Raw genomic sequence first — 25,749 nt, forward strand, 5'->3', positions numbered from 1 at the left:
GCTCAGATAACCATGGGTAATACCTGGACAATCAAAGGTAATGAGAGAAGCCGGATCCGGTGTTGTGAGGCTTATTTTAGCCAAATGACACATGATTTAGAATTTTTTAATTTTTATTTATTGAGTTATAAGAAGACTGGTTTAGAAATTTTTTTTTTTTGTAAAAGATTTAGAAAGTTTTAAGCTTAGGAGTAAGAAAAAACCACTTCTTTATTTTTTGTGGGACTTTTGGTTAGTCCTATGTAAAATTTGTATTGAATTGTTGTTTTCAAATTTTCAACCAATATAATTAGGTTGAGTTTTCCTTCACTTATACTAAAGAGAGAATCTCTTCATCCATGGGTTTTAGCACTTTCACAGAATTTAATTTAAACACTTGTGCACCTCGACTAATCCTCGGGAGACTAGCACAACAACCCACCATCATGATCTCCTCTTAAATCATAAAAGTAATTTAGACACTTGCGCACCTCGACTAATCCTCAGGAGATTAGCATAGCAACCCACCACCATGATCTCCATGAGAATCACAGATGCACAGATAGGGAATCGAATTTGAGACCGTGTGCCTAATCCACACAATCCCCAATTCGCCCTAACCATCTAGGCACTTGCGCACCTCGACTAATCCTCGGGAGACTAGCACAGCAATCCACCACCATGATCTCCATGAAAATCACAAAAATACCTCGACTAATCCTCGGGAGACTAGCACAACAACCCACCACCATGATCTCCATGAGAATCACAGATGCATAGATAGGGACTCGACTAATCCTCGGGAGACTAGCACAACAATCCACCACCATGATCTCCATGAGAATCACAGATGTGTAGATAGGGAATCGAACCTGAGACCATGTGCCTAATCCACAAAATCCCCAATTCGCTCTAACCATCTAGGCAACCCACGGGTGGGTACAGAATAAATAAGAAACACACACACACACACAATGCGTACAACATGGTTCAATCCCACGACCACTTGTTGGATGCGTGCAAATGTGTTTTTTTTTTACTACTCTATTCTACTAAGACACCTACTCTTACACCCACACCCACCCACTCACACGTGCATACAACAAAGTTTGATCCCATAATTGTTTGATCCCATAACCTCCCGCTGAAGCTGCTACCACTAGGCTAAGGTGATGTTTGTGCATCCATTCCTTAAGTTTGCAGAATCATAACAAAAAACTTCAGTTTGATCTGTTCTTTGACCCAAATGTTTAAATTTCTAGCCTGATCTTTGCATAAAATAGATACACTGTTGATCGATTAATAGGTCCATGGTGGAAGAACATAGCAACAAGGACTTACAAGGAATATTATACCCGGCAAAGGGGTTGGAGGTTGGAGGTTGGAGGTTGGACCATCCAGACCGGTCCGCTAAGCCAAGCAGAGCCGCAGTTAAGAGTCCAAAACCGGTCAATTTGTAAATATACTAACTACAAGTCTCGTTTCTGCAAATGCAACTAATGATGAATAACACATCTATTCATTTCATTTCTGTTATTTGGTTCATAATATAAGTATCTGGAAAGATAAAAATAATTATAACCAGTATCAATTTCTGAACATAAGAGCATTGTGAATTTCAACACCCACTTCTTATCTAAAACTTCTTGGCTTATACAGGAATATACCAACATAAATAATCAATTCCAACCTCTCTCCCCCCCCTCCAATCCCAGAAAAAGCCGCAAGAATCGAATTTCTCAAGAATCTGGGGAAAATGGTGGTCACACAATGTGGTTGAAATTATTTTTAGGGGTCAGCAGTCTCACTGGTTCTGTTACTTGGCCACTGGTGTCTCCCAGTGATCCAATGCAAGGGTGTCCATTTCTGGGTCTCACCGCCTCTTCCTTCCCTCTCCATGCCTCGAACGCCTTGGCGCCTCATCCTCACTCTCACTTTCATCATTTCTAAAGCTGTTCCCTGCCCCAAAAGAATCCTCATGTTGGGCCCTAAGGCCTGGCTGATGCTTCATCTCCTCGTCTGGTCCACCACTAGGACCCACCACCTCCTGACCCTTGCCCTGGTCTGAACCTGCGCTGTATCTATCATTCCTGTCATTTGTTAGTCTCCTCTGGTCTCTCTGTACAACCCTATTGTTCTGTGAAGGTGGAGGTGGTACTGGAGGACGGAATGGAGGCATACCCATTGGCCGACCGCCTCGAACTGGACCTCCGGCAGACATTCCCATTGAACCCATAAATGGGGGACGAACAGAACCCATCATCATCCCAAGCCCATTTGCAGGAAAGACAGCTCCAGGGCGGGAAGGGCGCCCACGAAAAGCCATGCCTGAAGTGGGGCCTGTTCCATCCATAGGTGTGAAGCCCATTGCTGGATTCTGACCAATGCCAGTGAAGTCCCCAGAAAACCTTGGGCCATAAGGTGCAAAGGCACGTGGACCCATAAGATCTGGCATAGAAAATCCATCAGGAGTAACAGCACCATAAGTAAACCCATCGGTGCCCATCATGACAGGAGGGAAGCCCCGGACGCCAGGCATTGGTCTCGCTCCGCGTCCTAGAGGCATATGTGGAGGCCACATTAGTCCTCGACCCCTTCCTCTGCCCTGGGATGCACCAAGAGCTTGACCAAAGCTCTCCTCCTCTTCCTCACTTTCTTCCTCTTCCTCCTCTTCGTTATCCTCAAAAGGTACAATGTCTGGGTTTTCTACCCCATTTTCTGGATTGACTCCCTTCGCTTTTTCCTCCTCCCGTTTCAATTCAGCTGCAATTGAGATTGCCTGGAAAAAAGGAAAAAAACCACATTCGAAGTTACATAATATCCAAAGAAGATACAATATAAATAAAGAAGGGGAAAAGATCAAACAACAAGAAGTAAGAAAGCAGGCTCTCTTTTGGCCATGTGGTGACTTAGGTGGCAGTCCACACAATCTGTGCTCCACTGCCTTTGAACTGCCAGTTAAGTTGCCACGTTAAGATTCCTCCAATGAAGCCTCTTCAATACATCTGGTTCTATCAGCTCATTAAGTATGGTTAGGTTATCAATGTATTGCCTGAGCATCTAACTCAGTACGTGAATATCATAATATGGTGTCCTTATATTGGAAAGAGCTGATCCTAAACTACCAAAAAGTTGCTACTTCAGTGCCTAGTCATGGACACCCCCATTGGAAAGCCATCAAAGTTAATCTAACTGAGCTTTGAGCATGATTTTGTCTGCCTCTTTGGAAAGCAAAAAAAGAGAAATTGTGTACACATCCTGGCTGGCCCCAACTATCTCAATCAATTCCAACTAGTTGATTCTGTGGATGTCTTACTGAACAAGTCTGCCACACACCCTGTAAAGGTCATATATTTATGCCCAAGGATCTGTATTTTCATGGTTCTATTTTGAAATCCAATCAATGTAATTGTACACACGGCACAATTTAAAATCAAGCTAGAGTGAGCAAATATTAATTATGCAATGTAAATCCCAAGTCCTTACAAAGCACTTTGTTCTAATTTACTGCGAGTTAGAACCTAGAAGTCTTAAACCAACTCCCCCCCCCTCCCTGTCTAAAAAAAAAGTTAAAATGTAGAAGTAACCAAAAATGTAAAGAAATTCTCTTTCTAATATTGAGAAAGCGGACGTGTACCATGAGCTCACTATCTGGTTCAAGATAGAGTAGGGAAGCCAACATTTCACCAATAGAGTGCTCTAATTCCTGGCAATCTCGGCTTATCTGCAATTATAGAATACAATCATCAATGAAAAAAAGGAAATTTAAATTGAAGAGAGAGAGAGAGAAGAGAGAGTGCTAGGGTACCCTTCCCTGGCAGCTCAGAGTTTCCTATAAAATTTATAACATTGGGTGGACAAGTTATCAGGTCTTAGGTTTGGGCACCTTGCATGAAGTGTCAAGGTGGCTGGACAGTGCTGTGGTTGATGCAGTATCATGTCAAGCTTCAAAGATGTTGAACATTATCTGGATCTATTTTCATCACATATATCATTTTTTAAGGGTCAGAACCTGTCTGATTGGCATGATTTATGGGCTGTTTCGGTTGGAAACTTTAGCCTTTGTTTATTACGTTTTTCACCTTTATTACATATTCTATCCCAACTAGGGGTGATCCTCGATCATTTCCATCAAAAGCCACAAATTGAGAAGAACACAGCACAAAGTTGACAGGATTCAGTTGAGTTAATTCAACTCAACTCAACCCAACTAAGTCTTATCTCACATAAATGGGGTAGTCTACATAGATCCTGTTTCACCATTTAACTTTATCCACAAGCATACTGATTGTCAACCCTAATCCATATGTTGATACGAGTCTTAAAGTAAATTATTATCATGGTGTGAAGCCTGGTAACTTGGGTCTACTTCCTCTGCATTAGTTTTGGAGTTCAAGTCTCTGAACTCCATTAACCTGAAACAGGTCATGACATGAATCTTACATGAACTGAAAAAAAAAAAAAAAAAAAAAGATATCGCAACCCATTGTATATCCGAACAACAATGGCAACAGTGAGTAGCAATCTGGTTCAAATTGAAGGTGATGATTTAATGTTGTAGGAAAAGATACACCACTTTAACAGAAGTAATGACCCTTACTAGCAGAATAGGTTTCATGACTTTCATTAGGCTAACCCAGGGCACTGTCATAAGAGGCACAATGATGATCACTCAAGCTCAAACTCATCTAAGACTGATTCTAACTAAATGTGGTCGGTTATATGGACTCTGTTTCTCTATTTAACTCTATCCAAAGCCATACTAGTTGTCAACCATAATCCATGTATGTATTTTCACTAGCTCTAATGTGATGACGTTGACTATAACATGCTGTATTGCAATTTGCAACAACAAGAAATAACGCCATTTAAGAATAAAATATCGAAAAATTCAAATATGACAGCAAAGTTAACTTCTTACCTTTACTGGAAGGTTTTCATTGTATGGATTCCTCAAATGGCGAGTTTTGTCAAAGGACAACTCACATAGCTGCAGGTAGAAATTCCAATCAATTTTGCCTGATATCAGTATAAAGTAGAAGCATAAAAATTACATGAAAAATGAGAGAAGTAGAGCTAAAAAAAGAAGAAGAAAACCAACAATTACTGATAAAAACTCAATGTTGTGGAAGGAGTACTAATTGTGTATCTGTGGATACATCAGCAGAAGCTTGTAGAGTTTGGAACAATACTCTGCGAGGGAATATCATGAATCCTCATGTGATCTGGCCATCTGGGACCTGATCATAGATTCAACTTTGAGGCACTCTGAAGGGCTTTTTCTTTTTTTTTTTTTGGGGGGGGGGGGGTTCTGGAAGTTGTTCAGACTAATGGATTCAAATTAGCCAGTAAATGCTATAAAATGGATGACAAATCACTTATACTGTCATGGGGAAGTTTCTTGGCTAATTGGAGATAATTTGTGAGTTTGTTTGGCGTTGCACAGGATCCTACTTCACAACTGAACTTGATTTGGATCGATAGTTCAAGTCACACACTCCCACAATTCATCTTCTCTTAATAGAATCCAATTCAACTTTTTTGTATCAAATGAACATACATAATTGAGGATTTGAAGGGAACTATTCAAATACAAGGCTCATTCTTTTCAGTTTTCAATGATCCATGCTTGTAAGAAACTAGCAATGAAATACTATTTACCATTTAGCCAAGTTTAGATCTACACCAAGAGCTGTGGTTTTAATACCGAATATCATGTAGCTTAAGATCTAGGAGTTTCAGGATTTTGAGGGATCCCCAGATATGACAGATGGTTGGAGATCATTCATGACAGGCCAGCTGAACTCTCTTTGTTGCTTTGCTTAAAAAAACACACAAAAAATAAATTACGGGACACACCAAGAGGGTCCAGGATTTCAACTTTGTTTCCTTTGTTTATATTCAATCACCACACACACACACACACACACACACACACACACACACATATATATTTAGTGAAACTTAGAGCAATAAGGTTGCTCCATTGCGACCTAGTGGTCGAGGGTTTGAGTTGGGAAACAACCTCTTCGTGAAACGGGGGTAAGGCTGCATACATTGTGACCCTCCCCAGACCCCGCAGTGGCGAGAGCCTCACACACTTGGTACGCCCTTTTTTTAGAGCAATCCAAGAAAAATCAAAATGAATAAACAGTATACTTGAGTATACAGGGAATTTGGATAGATCAACTAATGGTTGGTTGGCCGATGAATGTGTGGAGTCTGACAGCTCACTCAAGTGTGGGTGGACCACCTTACTGGGTGAGAAGTCAGGAATAAAACCTACACTGAAATAAGTTGACTCTCGTTCAGGCTTTTGAAATGAACCAAACGCCGTTGACTCCAAAGACCAAAGAGCGAGTGAGCTGTTTAGTGGTATTGAATTTAATTTGTCTGATGAGTCCCAGTAGAGGGTTAAAATAACTTCCCTTTAGTTGAAGTACTCAAGGAGTTAACATAATCAAAAGTCAATTTCAAGTATATTAAAAAAAAATCATTAGCAGTGGCATTGCTTGAATTGTGAGACAGGATCCAGTAGCCAACCTAATTTAGTTGGGATAACCGGATAAGGCTTAGTTTAGTTGAGTTGAGTGGCCATGCCATGGTTATTTAAGTAGGAACGTAAGCCTCAGGTTGTTTGGATTTTGGGGTTTATGGGCCTGATTTCTGTGAAGGGATCAAGGTATTGAATAGGTCATTATAAGTGGGACTGTCTTGGTGGATAAGAATATTTTGCAGCTTATAGAGCTTCTTGAAATGCCTTAGGTTTTAAGCAAGACTTCACCTCGTGATTTTCAGTAAGCGTTTTCTATTTCTGATCTTTCCAGGCAGCTATGCATATGGGGTCAAAGGCAAAGCACAAATTTGAACACTTATCGTCTTCCTCCGAGAGATTTGAATCATGTAGATCCACAGGCCATCTTTAAAGGTGGATGTCTTCAAAACCCAGGAAACTCCTAGGTATTGTCTCCTTATAATAGGTATTAAATAAGACTCTGCCTAACTGTTTTCAATAAGCACTTTATATTTTATATCTTACAAAGCAATTATTAAATTAGTCGGCACATTATACTGCATATCACTTCAACATAAGATCCAAAGCAAAAACAACAAAAATAGTCTGGCAGTTGTAACCGCAGTTTGCAGTGGAAAAAAAATCCTGAAGCAGCATTTAGGGCTAAAACAGAGGGAAGATCTCTTTTATGGTGAATTGAATAAAGTATACCTTCAACCATTTCACTGAGAAATTCCGTCCATAATGTGCAGTACCATGTGCATGTTTCCAATTTCCTCCTCCAACAAATCCACCAATTTTAGATGTCATCTTCGCACATCCCTAAAATTTTTTTAGAATTTCACGAAATTTAGCACATCAAATTGATACAAAGTTCAGCAAATGGAATGGAAGTAAATTGCGTCGACAGGAAACATTGAATGCACAACCAATAAGAAAGATATTTGGATTCGTCACCACACTAGAGTAGAAAATAACTTATACAGTAGTAGATCAAATTCAATATCTTATATCCAAGACTACCTGGAAATGGCGTGTTCGGTTGACAGAAAATATCAAAATTACATTCTCCACTGAGTCAAAAGCTTCATTTAGTTTAGCCTCATTGCTCCTTTGAGTTGCCCACACTCCTTGTTGCACAGATAATTCCAAATTTTCGCGATTACAACTTTTAACAATGAAGTACCTATGTTTTCATATACCAAATAGAGGTAATTAGGTACACATTATTGAAAAGATTCATGAAAAAGCACCGAAGTTATTCAACAAGAAGGGAAGCAGAAAATGAAGTAGGTGAATGCTATATGAGTTAATTACTCGGCAAAAAGTCATTTACCTAGAGACATCAAAACACACTAGCTTACACCAACTTGACACTTAAAAACACTTGATGGAAAGGGAGCATGACTTTAGACCCTACAACATTGTTTCACTTGCTAAGGCTTCATATAAGTGTCCCCATTTGTTGAAATTATAGTGGTTGTGCTGTTTAGTAACTATGGTGACAGTTAACAAGTCAAAGGTACACAGGATGCATTATGCTAGTGTTGTAATTGTTGTCAACACACTCAGTCAAGAGAACAGCATGCATACGTTTGACTGAGCAAGCAATGAAGTGAGTTGGCCAAGCATGCAAGAGCATTGAAAGGTTTACCAGTGTGAGGCGAGCAGCTTGATGAAAGTGTTGGCCAGCTGTAAGCTTCAGGGCTCAAATGACGATTACCATGGAAGAGCATAGCAGAGTAGAGCTGATTGTATGGCTGACATAGTTGAGCTTGGTCGACGGACAAAGCAATGTTGATGGCATGAGATATGGTCAGCTAGGCTGGAAGACCAGGGTAGCTATGTAACAGATGCACAATCCTCATGAGCATCATATACACTTTTCAATGCAGTGGACAGCATCTGTGTAGATGTGTTGTTGATGGTGTAGCAACGGTTGAATAGACAAGATTGTAGTTGACAGAGTGGCAGAGAAATTGCAGAGATTTGTTGTGTTATGACATGTGGCAGTGGCAGTCACAATGTCAGTGAGATGGTTGAGATGTGGCTCAGTTGGCATAGCTGGAGAGTTGGTTGATAGTAGGAACCAAGGTTGGTACAATTGGCATAGTCATGAGGTGATGAGACTTGAGAGGCTTGTAAGTGTATATGAGGTGTTGCCAAAGGTGAAGTGGTGTTACCGAGGGTAAAAGATGCAGTGTATGGAAGACTGCAAGTTTGAGTTGGAGCAGTAACTTCACTGGTGTTTTGAAATGTCCTTCACTGGGATTTTGTTGAAGCTCAAATCTACAAGACTAGTCCTATGAGCATGCTTCACAACTTATTAACTTAATGAAATAACTTAATATATTAATAACCACTTAAGTGGACTTTAAGTGGAGATCGACTAGCCCACTTTGGGTTGGGCTCTCCTCCTGTGGCAGTCCATGATAGATGTGGATCTACATCAAAGTGTACATAAGGCAACCTATTAGGTATGTTGCTCAGGGGGAAAGTGCTAGTAAAGTGTACAAACTTCATAAAGCAATTTATGGCCTGTAGCAGTCTACTAGAGGCTGATTTGATAAATTCAGCACAATTGTTATTTGGCGTGGATATACCCAATTTTACTTAAATCATTCAATGTTTGTTTGTCGCCATGATTCCAGGGTAGTAGTGTTGGTCGTGTAAGTTGATGATATTATTATTTCCAGTAACTACTCAACTGGTATTGACGTGGTTAAATCTTACTTACAACAACATTTTTAGATGAAAGATTTGAGTGCCCTTCAGTATTTTCTAGGGATTGAGGTTGTGAGTAGTAGTATAGGCATTATCTCCCTTAGACGAAGTATGTGCTCGATCTTCTGTCTGAGATTCGGATGTTAGCATTCAAACCTATTATACACCTATGTATCCACATCATAAGTTTGGGGCTCATGATAGTGAGGAGCATACAGATAAGCATCAGCACAGAAGGTTGATTGCTAAAGTACTTAACTTACAGTAAGTCAGTAACCAGGCTAGTTATTACTTTTGTCGTAGGAGTTTTAAGTCGGTTTGTGGAGATGCCTAAAAGGGCTCATTGGGAGGTTACTTATCAAATTTTAAGGTATCTTAAAGGTTTTCCAAGAAAGGGGCTCATATATAGACCTAATAAAATTTTTGATCTTTTTGGATATTCTAATGCCGACTGAGCTGGTGCTAAAGGTGATAGAAGACCTACTATTGACTATTGTTCTTTTGTTCGTGGAAATCTTGTCACTCCATGGCTCAGACTGCAGTTTGCAGCTGAGTTAATGCGGTTGAATTCTCTACTTCATGAGCTTGGATTTCCTATTAACAGGCCTATTGATACGTTTTGTGGTAACTAGACAACCATATATATTGCTAGCAATCCTGTTTTCCATGAGCATAATAAGCACATCAAGGTTGACGGCCATATTGTGCAGATTGTGGTGATGAAGAAGTTGATTGCTATATCGTCACCTTGGTGATATTTTCACCAAGACACTGTTTCATCCGAATTTCCTTGAAGCTTGTTCCAAGCTGCGCATGGTCGATATATATGTTCCAGCTTGAGAGGGAGTGTTGAAATTATAGTGGTGGCGCTGTTTAATAACTATGGTGATAGTTAACAAGTCATGGTGCTAATTATTGTGTGTGGTGTTAGTAGTAGTCATATAAGGGCATTCTTGTAACTTCCTTATCTCTTTCATTATAATAAACCTTACTACTACCGATTGGAGATAATTCCATTCTCTAATTGGTAGATCTGTTTTCTCCTCTTCTTCTCTTTCTCATCCCTTCATTCTTCTTTCTTGCGGAAGACTGGTTTCTCTTGTTTTGATTCTGCTACACCAATAATAGGTTTGAGTGTTTAAATTACAATTTCTAGTCTGATCTTCCACCTTTACAAAAGGTGGGTTCATTAAAAAAAACCATTAAGAATGGGCCATCATACTACGAAGTGGGTTCATGATTTTCATTATGTAAAGGACAGAATTAATGGAATATGGTTCAAAGCTGGCACCTCCAAAATTTTGTGTACGTTTAAAGTTGCAAGATAGATAGTCATTTGTATTTATGGGACTAGACCTCTCATCTTCTCTCACACATTGAAGTACAAACAAGGTGGTTTGTTTCCTTGTCAAAAAGCAGATAATTGTAGAAATTATGGCATATAGAGAATGCCCTATATATATATATATATATATATAGTGCATCTTGTTGTCACCAAGTAGGTGAACTACGAAGTTGTAACTTTACTTTTTTGCCCCTTATCTTATTCCCAAAAGTTTTTTAATGGAGTATTTAATGCAGGGGTACTCCTGTCATTTCACATGTAAACTACATTAAATGACTTTCACCTTTTTGGAAAACCTTCTTTACCCTTGCATTAAATACTCTCATTAAATAACTTTTGGGAATAAGACAAGGGGCAAAAATGTAAGGTTACAACCTTGTTGTAACTTGTAACCAATCTTAGTTACAACAAAATAAAGAGCAACCCAGTGCACAAGGCTCCCGCTGCTGCAGGGTCTGGGACAAGCAATGTATGCAACCTTATCCCCTGCTTTGCAGAAGAAGCTATTTCCAAGTTTTGAACCTGTGACCAACATGTTGCAATAGTGCAACTTAACCGTTGGGCCACATGTTACAACAAGATATTCCCATATATATATCAAGACAAAGTAGAAGTAGACGTTAGTACATGCTTATGGAAAGCATAACAATACAACACCCTCCAGACACTAAAGCAAGGCTCCCTCCTAATACCCAATAGGAAGCACATACCTCCCCCTTCCCAAAAGAGAGACTAAATTCACATATTCAACGAGTATAAGCACAAACAATTATAGCTCTACTTCGATAAAGCTACAAGGATTAACATATGCTTAGAAGAAGCTAATTACAGCTGAAGTAGTAGCAGACCACTAGAAAACAATGCCCACATAAATTGTACAATAACTGGTTTGCATAACCCAATAAAAATACCTAAAAACTCTGAACGCACCTAGATGGACCTTGAGGAAGCGGTATAGCAGTTCTATTGGCTTGATTCGGCACACCATTAGGAAGATTCTGCGTCTGAGACTGAGTCTGGCTAACCTGCTGTTGTTGAGACTGAACTTGTGGCTGCTGTTGCAGCACAATCGCAGAGTCAGCAGTCATAGATGGTTTTACTGCTACACCTTGATTGACAGGAGTAGAACCTTGTTGAAACTGAGGTCTTTCCATTTGTTGGTTATAACCAGCACCCCGGTGTTGATAAAATCTGTTCGAGCCATAATTGAATGAACTCAAATTCTGAATTTGCCGAAAAACCTCTTCCACAGGAGGTGGAGGTCCTTCTTTTTTCACATGTCTATACCGGCAGTCAGGACCATTTGGACAAAAACCTAACTTGTACCTGCAATTCAAAAATACCCCTCAGAAACAAAAATTTCATATATTTCACCACTCACAGATGCCAATATTAAAGCAAAACAAAAGCATTATAAAAATAGTTTATACATATAATAAAAGATGCTAGAAAAATAAATAATTGGTTCCAAGTTGACAGATGCAGCATTGCAACAAAACCTGCAATAGTAATAAGGGGAACCGTGTCCGCTATGAAGCTGGGAGAGTTGTGTAAAAACAAAAGATGCTAGTAAGCCATCACAAAATTAACATAAACAGATGACACCATGAACAATGTAACAAATTGATGTAGATTATTTTTAACTATTTATTGTCAAGTTCTCAAGTAGCTAAGATGAACAAAAACTAATTTGCTTCTTCAACATAAAGTATAATTCACTAAGTAATACCAATATTGTTTACTTTAGGAATAATTTGATTGGCTAAAACTCAACTCCAAGTATTATCCGAACTTATAGGTGGACCAGAAAAACCGCTGCTTAACCAGTCAATCTATCTATGATGATCATATTTTGCACCAAATAATAAGCACTCACGTCTCTTCTCACAGTTTCCACCTAAAAAATTTTTGCCTTCCTCATGTCCACTTGCTGTCTCCTCTCTTCTCACAGTTTCGACCTAAGATACTTTTGCCTTCCTCTTTTACTATACTACTCAATAATGCAGAGGAAACATGATGGGATATTAAGGACATTTAGCTGTGTAAATCACCAAGTACATAACCAGAAAATAAACCAAAAATTTAGGGAGAAAACCCAAGCCGTGTGGATGATGAAACTTATATTTCATGAACTAGAAAAGTTGAACCCCATAGCCTGATCAACATACATATATTAACCAAAAACCATATGTATAAAAGATATTAATTACCCCCAAACTAATGATCAAGCACATTACGAGCACTTAAAAAGAAGGAAGAAATAAAGACTAAAATACCAATACAAAATTTCTTAAGACTACTTAATCATCCAAAAATATAAAATCTGGAACTGACTTGACACTCCATCACTAAATCAGTCATAACTTCCCCTATATATCTTGGAATCGCAAGATCATGGTCTCAATGGATAGGTAACTTAGCTTGTGCGCTAGCATGCTCTGGCTTTCTTGCATGCTTTAGCACCTTGCACAATACAGATTTTTGGCCATATCTAGCAGGTGACAACAATGTCACGTTGGCTGTAGAGGAAGACAGCATCCAAGCAAGCCGCCTGGTGTGTCGTATATAGTTGGTTAGTACACCCTGCCAAAATGGCTCTGAAAAAAGAAACTAAAAGGTCTACGCCGCACTCACAAGTGACTGCCAATGATATACTGGAGTAAAGTTTACTGACATATCAAATATCACCAAAATAACTCAAAACGGAAAATTTTCGACCTTCCAAAAACAACCCTAAAGAAAATTGACGGAAATGACTGTGTTTGAAATGAAATCAAATTTGAACCAGATCTGATATTTAAAGCACCAGCTAATGTTTCTTCTACTCTTTTATTTTCAGAACTTCTTCTCTCTTCGTCTCCTACATCACTCAGCTAGTTCGATCTTCTCACAACAGCAAAATCTCATGGACACCATATGGACTCTGAGATTCTCTACCTGCCAGTCAGGAGACATAGGACATGGATACTACATTTACTTTTTCTAGCAAAACTAATGGGCACGAAACAAGGAAAATAATGCAACATTACAGTACAATCAAGCCCAATAAAGCTAGCTCTCATGTGCAGTCTGTAGTATGTCAAGACATACCTGCCAAAAGCTTGTAAAGAATGCTTGAAGCTTTTCTAATATCAGGACATGCTTAATAAATCCCCTTTAAATTTTAACTTCCGTGAAACTAATAATTGTACAGTACTTTGGTGTTATATATTGCCAAAGAGAGATCACACGATTCAGGACAATAAAGTATGATCTTTTCATAATTTAAGGTTGACTATGAGACTGATAGATGAGAGTTTTCCGGGAGGTCAAGGCTTGGGGATTCTGCCGGTTACCTTGCTGGTGTCTATTGAGTACCTTAACAGATAAGCTACAACTATAAGAGCTCATGGTAGTAGTTTGGTTTGTGGGATCATTATGTCCGTGAGTTATCTCTTCTACACAAACTAACCCCTCAAACTTTGGCAATTCGCAATCGGAAGCAAAAACAAACACAGCACACACATCCATGACTACAAAACCAAGAGATACCGAAATGCTCATATTATTCAAATCATAGTGTTTCACTACAAAATCCAATACAATATTACCAAGATAGAATTTTACTTCAATTTTAGCAAACTCAAACCCAAACCCTATATGAACAACAAGAATCAAACAGATAACGAAGTGAAACCAATCCATCTGTAGTCTATACATGTTACACTCCTTGATGTCGTCGTTGGTGTGCTTAAAAACACAATCTTGCTCGCGACACTCTCCATACATTCGGAAGAATCGACATATGGGCATCCGTGACTTGTCGTATTGGTGAAGGAAACCACAGGCATCGCCCTTCATACAGAGGCTTCGAAGCCAGTGCCGACATACTGTCTGCCGGAAACTTCTCCGTCCCGGGAGACCTCCGGAGACTGGCTCTGCAGCGGTTGGAGCGACGGGGGCGGCGGCATTGGAGGGATCGGTTGGGATCAAAGGTGCAGAAGCAGCAGGATTGGCAGCACTGTTATCGAGGCCGCCTTCGAAGTCGAAGCTAAGACCTCCTTCGGTGTCTTCCATTATTTTCAAACTGCCCAGACAAAAATTGTCAATTAGGGTTTCTGAAAGCCAGAGTTCAGACTTTGTGGCTTTGCAGAGCCATGGGAGACGTACAGAAGAGAGGGAGGGAGGTTTTTTTTTTTTCGTTTGTTTTAAATCAAAACTCTTCTCATTAAAAAAAGAAAAGAAAAGAACACAATTTTCCTTTCTGGAAGGTATTTCTGATCGGCCGACTAGGTAAAAGCTGACCTGGTTAGTTGGCCAAAACAAATTACCACCTGGCATATTGTAATTTTGTGGACAAGTGGATCCATAGGTCTTCTCTCCACATGTTTTGCCATGTGGCAAAATACAACTTTTCGAAAATCCTGACGATGGGAGAATTCAGAGTAATGGTTTCGTAGGCAATGCAAGAACATACTTGGAGGGACCGAATTTTCCTTCAACCACAGTGGTCTTCACACACGACCTTGGGGGTAATATTGAATTTGTTTGATAGGGGATGTATGTTTAATAACCCTAGGATGGTGGCCAGCCATTGGTATAGGTGGCCCAACGCTCAACCCAATTAGACGTCAAGAACACATATCTTTGCGTCGATTTTCATCAGGAGGTTTTTATGCAGCTTCCCAAGGCTCCCCGAAACTCTTCTTTTGCCTACTTCAAAAGGCTCTTTATGGACTCAAATATGCTCTCCTCGTACCTTATTTGATAAATTACTCTTCTTTTGCCTACTTTTTTTTTTTGCTGAAATTCTTTTGCCTACTTCAAAAGGCTCTCTATGGTCTCAAAGTTGTTCTCCTTGTACCTAATTTGATAAATTTTACACCAAACTAGGGCAAAGGGGTGCGGAGACACCCTCCACTGGGGTATATGCCTTGGGAACAGTCAAATTATTTTCAAACAATCATTTAAGCAGCGAAACACAAAAGACTAAACATAATATAAAAGGGCTAGAGAGAGAGAGAGAGAGAGAGTATTCATACATCTTACACTCTTTGATGTCCCCAGTAATGTGCTTATATATGCAATCTTGTTCACGACATCTTCCATAAAAACGGAAGAAACGGCAAATTGGCATCCTTGACTTGTCATATTGATGAAGAAACATACATGCATCACCCCTCATACAGAGTCCCCGTAGCCAATGTGAACATACCACCTTCCTAAAATTTCTTCGAACATTATGATTCCAATTGTCTCCAATTTCTCTACCTAAAACTCCCGATGAGCCATCAACATTGGAAAAATCAGAGTTATCTTCAAAATCAAAATTCAAAACTCTTTCAGTGTTTTCCATTGCTTTTTTCACTGTCAAAACATCCCCTAACAAAAAAAGAAAAATTAAAACAGGTATTAGAGTGCTACTAGAGAGAGAGAGAGAGAGATCTAGTTATCTATCAAATGGTTTATCTCCCTAAATTTATAAGGTTTTTTCCTTCAACCTCAGAAGAATACGTTTCTCTATTACCAATTCTAATTACTAATTACATTAGTTATTTGAGGAGGTTATGCAATTATGTTTGCATTTGTTGTGTCATTCCACCAAAAAATTTATTGTACCAAACAACCCTTAAAGTCAGAACTAGTTCTTTCTTCAATAAAATTTTAGGGTGGGGCTCCACTGCACCCTTCAACGCCCCTCCTACAATCATCCAAGGGCTGAGGGGGATTTGATCACGTATCCCAATACATGACAATACCTAGGGATGTGTATCTAAGTTCTCCCAGCCCTTGGATAGATCGTTGGAGGCTCGGTGGTGTTGAAGAGGATTTCAATCCAAAATTTTAGGTTTTGGTAATTTCAACTCTTAAATGTTGTCATTGAGGATATGAAATTGATAGTTATTATTTTAGACAATAAATAGGTTTTATACTCTTTTTCATATATGAAAAATGAAGAGCTGTTACACAGTAATTTTTATGAATATTTTGAATTGAAGTTCTTCATTCTATTTAATTTTCTTACCCTTCAATCTTTTTAGTTAATTACATAAAAATAACCGAGAGGAAGAGTTATAGAGAAATTCATAAATGTCTCAACCATATGTGCTATCAAATATAGATATTTAGACCAGGAAAGATGAGGGATACAAGCAGCTAGTGGGAGTGGGGTGCTGCCCGAGGGAGATGTGGGAGGGGAGAGGTAATTTAGGAATTTATTTTTTTTAAGGAAGAAAAAGAGGTGAAAGTTTACCTTCTTAAGAGAATACAAAATGAAAATTTGAGTAGGGAAATTTAAGTAAATATAAGGGAGGGAGTTTTACCACATAAATGTGTCTTGGATCGTTATTGGAACCACAATTATTTGTGACATTTACCAAATCACAAATTGATTTGAATCATTCATTTTGAAGGTTTCTCCATATCAACTATCTATTATACAAAAACTGCACAACATCGTCTCTTTTTCCACTATTCATTTCTTTTTAAACCTACAAAATTGTTGTAAAAAAAAAAAAAAAAAAAGACCCCCTTGAACTTGAAACCTAAAATAATGAAATCGTAAACCTTGAAACATGAATTTTGTTGGCTGTCGAACCCTAAAAGTGAAATCCAACCATGAAACATGAAATCTAACCCTAAAACTTAAACGATTATTGACCCTAAATGTGAAAGCCAACTATTATCGATTGTACGATTGTCATCAACAATTATTGTTGCTATTGTTGTCAATGTAATTGCAAGGGTTGCAGTAGAGATACAAAGTCATAGCAAAAAGGGTTGGAGATTGAAGGAGAAAATGATGAAAGAGGAAGGGGGAAGAGGCAGGTCATTAAGGCTATGTTCGATAATGCTTTTGTTTTACGGGAGTGTTTTCTGAAGTGGAAGTGTTGTAGGATTTAATTACTATCAAACTTTAACAGAATCTTGCCTGCACATTCATGAATCACAACAAACAATAGGGGAACACTACATACCATTCGCTATCGCATGAGAAGAACCCGTTGTCATGCTTGAACTTGCCATAACTTGTTCTTGTTTCTACAGTGAATGACGACTTCTAGGTCTCTTGAACACCTTTCAGATATATTTTTTTTATGATGACTCAAATTATGTTAAGTCAGAGGGAGGACCTAAAGTCTTATATATAGATATTAGCACATGCTCCTATCAAGGAATGTGAAAAAGAGTAGAACTCGATTCCCCTTTGTTGGACTCAGATTGAATTTGGGTTTCCTTTTAATTAAATCCAATTATAATAATAGTTAAGTTAGAGAATATCCTTGACCAATAAGTTAATTGGTCATGTGATACAATACAGTTGTTTTCCTCTTTCTCTCTCGGGACATTATGACTGGATCGCATTTGATAATAGGACTTTTGTGTTTCTAAATAAAAAAAAGAAACAAAATCATGTTATTTGTTTCTAAATAAAAAAAAGAAACAAAAACATGTTTGGAAGGTAAACAAAATTTCAGAAAACATATACATTTACCTACGACTCCAAAATTATGCTTTCTATGGGTTCCCTATGCTACCAGTGTAGGAGGGAACACCCATGCCACACCAATGGCAGCGAGAATGACACTATCACCAGTAGGGGACCTACAATGGACAAGAAAAATAGAGAAAAATAAAATAAAAAGTCATTGTGAGAGGTTGTACATTAAGCGGATAATGTGGAGATCTTTTTCTCTACAGAGATATATATATATATATATATATATATGTGAAAAGGTAATCTGAGCTGCTAGGATTGGGTATGCTAACACTTATGTCTATCTCTCTCCTCCTCACATAAAATGATGTCTTTCCCTCAAACAAATGATATTGTTTTGTTATGCTTCATTTCTATGCCATTTGCTCAGAGAACCCTCTCCTTATATGCATATAGAAAAAATCTTTACTTTTGAAAATAATGAATAACAAGAAATTAAGTGTTCAATATAACAGAATGGCCAAGTAATAGAGCACGGATAAGTTTATGCATCTTCTTCTTTATTTATTTTTTTTAGTTACAAGTTTTTGTCTTTTGAAAAATGTAACAAATGGTATGTATCTTTTTATGGTTATGGACATAGTCCATTTAATTGCATATTATATGTGAACCAATTGTGGGGGTGGTCACCACTTTTTACTACATTTTTTTTTTCTTTTTCCTACTAACAAGGGATAACCAGGCTTTTGGCATGGCTAGTCCAGCGGACCCATATTGACTTCATAATTATATGAATCAGATCATACAAATCATACTGAGATTGAATGAGAATCATTCAACTTTTATTCATTCATCCAAGTTTAAAATCCATGATCAAAATACATGTAAATTTACATACAAGCACTACAAACCTGCTTCTACTTCACGTTTAACTGTCCTCAGACTTATGTTTTTGGTATCTGCAACAATATTTCATATACTCATCTACCATTTCATGGCATTACATATACTGTCCTAATTCCTAAAGCATGTAAAAAGTCATTAAATCTCCCCCTTCCCCCCAACCGCACGCCCCCCCACCCCCCCCAAAAAAAAAAAAAAAAAAAAAAGGCAAATGGAGGATATCGGATTTGAAAACTTGTTCCCTTTCAATATAGAGCTTATCCCCAAAATATGTTGGCAGACCTAGTTGGGAGCATAACTGAGATGGTTAGTTTTGCTACAAAACTACTCATTCTGACAAGTGGATAGATTTGGAATACCTTGGATAGATCATCTGTGAAATTCAGCAGCCAACTTAGACTAAAAGAAGTTTTGAAGCATTAAAATGTTAAAAAAAGACACCGCCACTGCAAGACTCTGTCACTGTAAAGTCTAGGGATGGTCATATTGTACAGTCTTACCTTCACTTCACATAGAGGCTGTTTCTCGATTTGAATTTATGTCCATTAAGTTACAATGGAGCAACCTTACCATTACACAAAAGACCTACCTTTGAAATATTAAAATAAAAAATATAGAGAATTTATTAGATCGGTCTAAAAATATACCTATGACTACAATATGAAATAGCTAATACGTCCACTGAATTTTGGGCTCAAAAGATATTACCAAAATGCTGCTTCAGTTGGAAACCTGCTCTCAGTTTCTCCTAATGTTTTTATGTGCTCAGATTTCAAAGCGAGGTTAGAATGTGGTTGATTATGGTTGGGGATTTTGCAGCTTTGGACTTAGGTAGCATTGATTTCAGCCAACCCAACTTCATCCTTGTACCCGATTATTGCAAAACGCAAGTTGGGAATAATTTTAATGGGCCTCAAAAGGTAAAAGATGATCTATAATCTTTAGAAGATCCTCAGGAAAAGAGGACTCTGAAATCAAACAGTATCTGATTTATGAAACAACCAAACTACCTAAACTCCCTCTAGAACTCCAACCAAATTAGTAACAAATTAGGCACAAGGCCTATTGTATTGTCCACCCCTACCTCTCACACCTTGCAAACAGCAAGAGAAAAATTGAAAAATTATGCTGAAAGAAAATTGCAAGTTTCAAAGCAATAGAAGGGAAAACAGTTGAGAAGTATTACACCACAGTAAACATATTTCAAAATATCAATGGATTAATGACGAGTGAATGGTCTAGTGGGTAGGCCAAGATGACAGAAAAATAAAGAAGCATCATTTCTGCTATTTCTCAAGAGATAAGAGAGACAATTGTTCATCAATGGAGCAATCTACGTGACAAGAGGACCGGCACGAAGATGGAATGAGAATGAGGCCAAGGCATCTTTGCTCCATTGGGGAAGGTGAGGATCGTCTTGTGCTACGATACTCCACTGCATCTTGGAGGATGATATTGCCTTGCTTGTCAATGCAGTGAAAAACACCCAAGAAGAACCGGCCATCATTGACACCCACCAGCATTTGTCGATACAACAACTTCCGGACACGGCTGACAAGGGGTGAGCTGTTTGTGATAGACCCATCTGAACTTCCAGCTTGAACTGAAGATAGCTCCATTGGTTGTTCCATTTGTCTGTACTCGAATTTAATCTAGTATGATGGTGCCTAAGCTATTCTATATCCAGCACAGAGAGTTGATGGATTAAATTTACCCCACCTTCAACTTTGGCAGATGGCTTGGTATCTGAAGACCAGCAGGTTCATCTCTTAATCCAAGAAACTCCTTTGCACTGCAGATAATAGAAAGTAAAGCTATCATATCGGGGCATCACAAACACTTCCAAAAAGAGAGCATACCAGTGCACAAGGCTCCCACTACTGAAGGGTCTGGGAAGGGCAAATGTATGCAGCCTTACCCCCTGCTTCGCAGAAGAGGCTGCTTCCAAAGTTCCCCAAAAAAATAAGGGAAAAGAAAAGAAAAAAACACTTGGTTTCTTCAGTCCTGAGTGAAAGACACAAAAGAAAAAAGGAACAGGAAAGATGGGACAAAGACATATGCAGTCAACAATGATGACATTCAATTACAAGTGAAATATAAGAACTTAAAATCAATTTTGTTACTAATCCACTCAATCCCTCAATGAGGCTTCAAATATATGTACAATCACACCCTCATGGCATCCAGGTTAAGTCTCAAAATTCTTAAAGTTCAGTCATTAACCATGTTCTAGCAACACATGATCTATTCTTGACCAAACAGGAACATGATTTCCATCAAAGAACAGCAAACTAGCAATTTCTTTTTCAAGGCAAACCTACAAGAAAAGTAAGAAATTACAGAGTTATCGAATTACACGAGTCTTATGCTATATTACAAGGAAATCCCACTTTCAACAGAAGGGATTACTCAAGCAAGGACAGAAGAACCAATAGTATTATAAAAGCAGCCAATGCAGCACCATTGACATCCACATTTCACAAATCATATGTGTATGAGATCGACCATCAGGGGTGAAACCCAAAATTGATGGACTAACACATCCAATCTACTACATATTTTTTCATTCTCAGGAAAAGGTACCAGATAGTTTGAAACCGCTTTCACTACTCCATTGTATTATTCTCTACATAAAGAGTGATTGTAATTAGTACAATCAGGAGTCCCACACTATATCTTCCGCTCCTTACAATGTCCATTTTGGCATGTGTGGAACACGCCGAAGCCAATAAGTCGAGCCAAATGTTGGAAAAAGAAATTTTTTCATCTGCTTCAAAACCCGATTTTCGGGTGATGCTTGGTTACAATTCCGAATCGATTTTTATATATTTGTTCTAGTTTTCGTTGTTTTTGATGTTGAAATGGCTTTTCTTTATCCACAGTTTTCTCTGAGAAATACTTACAGAGAATAGAGAGACCTGTGCGGCGGAACGGAGACGGAGAAGAAGAAGGGAGCACCGGGGCAGGGGCTCAACTCAATATAGACTCAAATGGAGACTCGCCGAAGAAGGAGCCGAAAACAGAGACCGAGAAGACGCTGCAATCACCTTCTATGCACTGTTCCCGAATCCCGCTGCTGCCACTGCTGATCAATAAAAACGGAGAAGAGGAACGGAGATTCGATCACATGCCAGCCGCCGCTGAACTCGACCGGGAACGGCGACGGAGAAGAAAGAGGCGAGGGGCTAGGGTTTTTTTGGTAGAAAGGGGCTAGGGTTCCAAGCTTTGGTACTTGGTATTCAGGATCAGTAAAGGAGAAGACCGGGTGAGGGGATCTGGAAGGGTGGGGTGTTTGTTTTTTGTTTTTTTGTTTTTTTTTCTTGAGAATTACACTGCCCTTTTTACTTTGCATTAATATCAATCACCTCTTCACCGAAAAAAAATATATAGCAATCCCCTTCCCTCTATTTTGAAACATATCAGCAAACTCCCCTGAACTTCCAAGATACTTTCATTCCATTATTCCCTAATAGTGTTAGATGGTAAAGTAAAAAAGATAAACTTACCCTCATCATATCTGAAACCCGAATCTAATATATTAAAAGACAAGACTACCCTCATCATCTCTTAAACCCCAAAATTAGCATATTCATTCAAATTTAGGGATTATGAGAGAATTGTGCACGGAAACCTAAGTGAGATAGCGGCAACGGAGACAGTCGGGACCTGAGTGAGGCAGCGGTTATTAAGGCAACAAAAACTGAGTTAGGCAATAGTGAGGTCAAAGTCTTGTAAACGAGTGTACATGAGGATGTGGAGGAGGGGGGGTAGCGACTTCTTCTCAACAGAGTTCCCATATTGTTGATCAGAAATACATTGATTGTTAGGGACACATTCCTACATTTTCTTACCTGAAGATAAATAATAATTAAAAAAATAAATGATCTGAGGCATACGTTTGCTTCAAGAAGCAAAGTCACTTGAGCTAACACTTCATCGGTATCGGGTTTGGCCTGCGAACGAAGAAATACTAACATCAATAAGAAAACTCTAACTCACGCGACAAATGATTATGTAATAACCTTCAAATAAATGACAATGAAGCCGCAATACCTCTAATTAGACGTTAATAACACGACAAAGGATGTTTTGAAAAAGATTATAAACAACCATTTGTTGTTCAATGACTTGATTCGTTGATGCCTCAACCTGGATTGAAATTCAAATATGAATCAAAATAAACTCAAACATGAAAGCAAGATAAGAGACAGAAGTAGCAAAGTTGGAGCATGAGAATCCCTCCAAAACATAAGTAGAAATTCAAGTGAGTTCGTACTGATCTTCCTTCTTCTCTCCTCCGATTTCAGGTGAGGCGCAAGAACATAAACTCTCTCAAACCCTCATCTTGTTCATATCAATTGATTGAAAAAGGGTTTCAATCTCTTGCTTCATAAACCCAAAAACATAAGAGAATGGTGTTTTAGGAATCTCATATTATATAAGGGCAGTATGAGTATTAGAATGCTAGCATTAGGCTTATGTCATCACTTAATAGTGGTAACTTATGTTTATGGTACGGAAGTAAGTATCTTGGAAGTTCAGGGGAGGGTGTTGATAGGTTTCATAATAGAGGGGAGGTGATTGATATTAAGGCAAAATACAAGGGAGGGGAGTGTAATTATCTTTTAAAAAAAGAATTGAATGTGTATTATATGCATATTATTTGCATTTAATACATCAACCTTTAAAATTGCATATGATACCGTATCTATGCAACTATATAGAGAAAACTTATTTTTCAATCATACATTCAAATATACTTATAATATGAATTTACTTACACATCATTCAATCGGAGATAGTTTGTCAAGTATATGAAGTCACTAAGGACTTGAACAAATCGATATAAAAGTATAGCTCTATAACTTTCAAAATATGATCATTCTTCCTCACGGGGGCTAGTATTTTTATGTTAATCGACCATAAAAAAGATGCAATATTAAAACTCATATTTTGATTTATTTTTTTAATATAGAAAAACAATATTTTTTAAAACCATTTTGATGAAGGACTATTTTACCCTAGTGAAAGTCCAAATAATAATAATTTTACTTGGTAGTAATCTGTAAATAATAAACATTGGCATCAAAATTCTTGTTGGGCAACTGCCAAGGTTAAGGTTTGAGTATTACATTAAATTATCTCTTTTTATCCCCGCCCTCTCCAATAAAATGTATAATTGTATTTGCCAATGTTTTCTTTGAACAATCAAAATGATGAATTCTTAGAAAGACCTGCTTGGCTGCCTTCCCCCCATTTGATTCAAAATGACTAATATTTTATGCCAGTCAACAGTCCAAGTGGTCCAACTATGCTCTGATACCAAAAACACAAGTGAATTTGATATTGAACACTCTGATCTTGAAATGTTACATAAGAGCTGTATTTATAGACTGAGCATGTACTTAACAACATCATAAATTCAATCGTACTTCACACACTTATAATCCCGCAGGTATAATAATTGACGGACTTGAACAAATTACAATCCCGGACTACAAACAAAATAGAAAAAGTACAGACAACATATATAGTGGAGCACTTTAATCATTCTTGCGTTAGTCAGTGCCTGGATCACTACCATTTTCTCATTGGCTGTCCTGGAGAAAATTATGCTCAAGTAGAAACTCGTGGTGCATAGCTATTAGGTATGCGATGTCTGGATCTAGGACCCAGTGGTCTTGGTCTAATGCAATAAATAAGCAAAGTAAGTGCGATGGGATGGTGGATGGATTCACATTATTGGTCTCACATTATCTTTTTTTTTTTTTTTTGTTAAACCTTGCAGAAAAAAAAATGTGGTTGAAGCAATAGGAAAATGACTCGTGGAAAAATTGGATGAATAGGTTACATTTTTCTAATGGATTGGACAAACTTACATAGATTCTGGATCAGTGTGATTATTTCGTTCTTTTGATAAGTAGGAAGGGGAATTAGATAACAACTAGGAGACTTGAACTCGAGACCTCCTGGTGAGCATGAATTTTTTACCCACCACAGCTCACCAACTATACTATGCATTTGTTGATCAATGTGTTTTAATTCATGGTTGGTCCATTCTGTGAACCACTATTATGATTTGTTATTTTCTATTTTAGAATTTGTTGGTGTTAAGTATTTGATTTTTAAAATTAAGTGATACTAAGCATTTTCAGTTTAACACATATGAAGTGCTTTAAATAAACATTTAATTTTTTATTTAAAAATAAAAAAGTTGAAACCTTTAGATGTTGGGAATTATAGAGGTATAGTCTTACATCAGTTAGTTCGAATCCCTGGTACCTTTACATACTTGAGGAGCTCTCTCCACCTAATGCCTTAAGGTTTTGGGTTGGACCCTCCAATTGTGGTATCAGAGCCATATTTATTTTTTATCTTCCTTATGTTGTTTGTCCATGTGTAGAGCTATGCCGAATTTATATGTGAGTGAGTGTTGAAATGTTGGAAGTTATAGAGGTACAGTGTCATATCGGTTAGTTCAAGTCCTTGGTGCCTTTATATACTTGAGGTGCTCTTTCTACTTTTTTTGGTTATATCCTCGAATAGAAACTTATTTCAATTTTAAATATGGAAGCTTGTTAAGTTCTTTAATAATAACATTATTTTAATGATGGACAGTTTACAAGAAGCCTCCCACTTTATTGTATGTCATCAAAGATTGAACATCTAAAACAAATCCTACAACCATCATTTTTTGTTGTCTTAGTGTCAACCAACAAACTAAATCTGCCTCTCCCACTCATATCTCTACTTTTCAGAACTCTTAGGCCATCCTTTATGGTATATATACATTGCAAAATGCTTCTGGCTTTCTATGCCACCATATGAATTGTAAATCCATGATTTACCAAAGTGGAATTAAATAGA

General features: G+C 38.0%; 3 protein-coding genes across 3 annotated transcripts; all 3 read right to left on the reverse strand.

Moving 5' to 3' along the window:
- Positions 1-1,479: 1,479 nt before the first annotated feature.
- On the reverse strand, positions 1,480-14,753 carry LOC122069520 (30-kDa cleavage and polyadenylation specificity factor 30-like). Its single transcript, XM_042633556.1, has 7 exons — positions 14,260-14,753; positions 11,493-11,888; positions 7,517-7,679; positions 7,205-7,315; positions 4,901-4,969; positions 3,617-3,703; positions 1,480-2,758 (listed from the first exon to the last, which is right to left on the reverse strand). Exons 1-7 carry the CDS (start codon positions 14,616-14,618, stop codon positions 1,853-1,855), a joined length of 2,091 nt encoding a protein of 696 aa, XP_042489490.1. The 5' UTR covers positions 14,619-14,753; the 3' UTR covers positions 1,480-1,852.
- Positions 14,754-15,359: 606 nt separating this feature from the next.
- LOC122069506 (30-kDa cleavage and polyadenylation specificity factor 30-like) lies at positions 15,360-17,645 on the reverse strand. Its single transcript, XM_042633538.1, has 3 exons — positions 17,519-17,645; positions 15,584-15,923; positions 15,360-15,405 (listed from the first exon to the last, which is right to left on the reverse strand). Exons 1-3 carry the CDS (start codon positions 17,565-17,567, stop codon positions 15,360-15,362), a joined length of 435 nt encoding a protein of 144 aa, XP_042489472.1. The 5' UTR covers positions 17,568-17,645.
- Positions 17,646-20,011: 2,366 nt separating this feature from the next.
- Positions 20,012-22,264, reverse strand: LOC122069499. Its single transcript, XM_042633526.1, has 2 exons — positions 21,786-22,264; positions 20,012-20,674 (listed from the first exon to the last, which is right to left on the reverse strand). The coding sequence occupies exon 2, from the start codon at positions 20,511-20,513 to the stop codon at positions 20,169-20,171; it is 345 nt and encodes a 114-aa protein (XP_042489460.1). The 5' UTR covers positions 20,514-20,674; positions 21,786-22,264; the 3' UTR covers positions 20,012-20,168.
- Positions 22,265-25,749: the final 3,485 nt, after the last annotated feature.

This window comes from Macadamia integrifolia, unplaced genomic scaffold (genome assembly GCF_013358625.1).
Source record: "Macadamia integrifolia cultivar HAES 741 unplaced genomic scaffold, SCU_Mint_v3 scaffold629, whole genome shotgun sequence".
Lineage (NCBI taxonomy): Eukaryota > Viridiplantae > Streptophyta > Magnoliopsida > Proteales > Proteaceae > Macadamia > Macadamia integrifolia.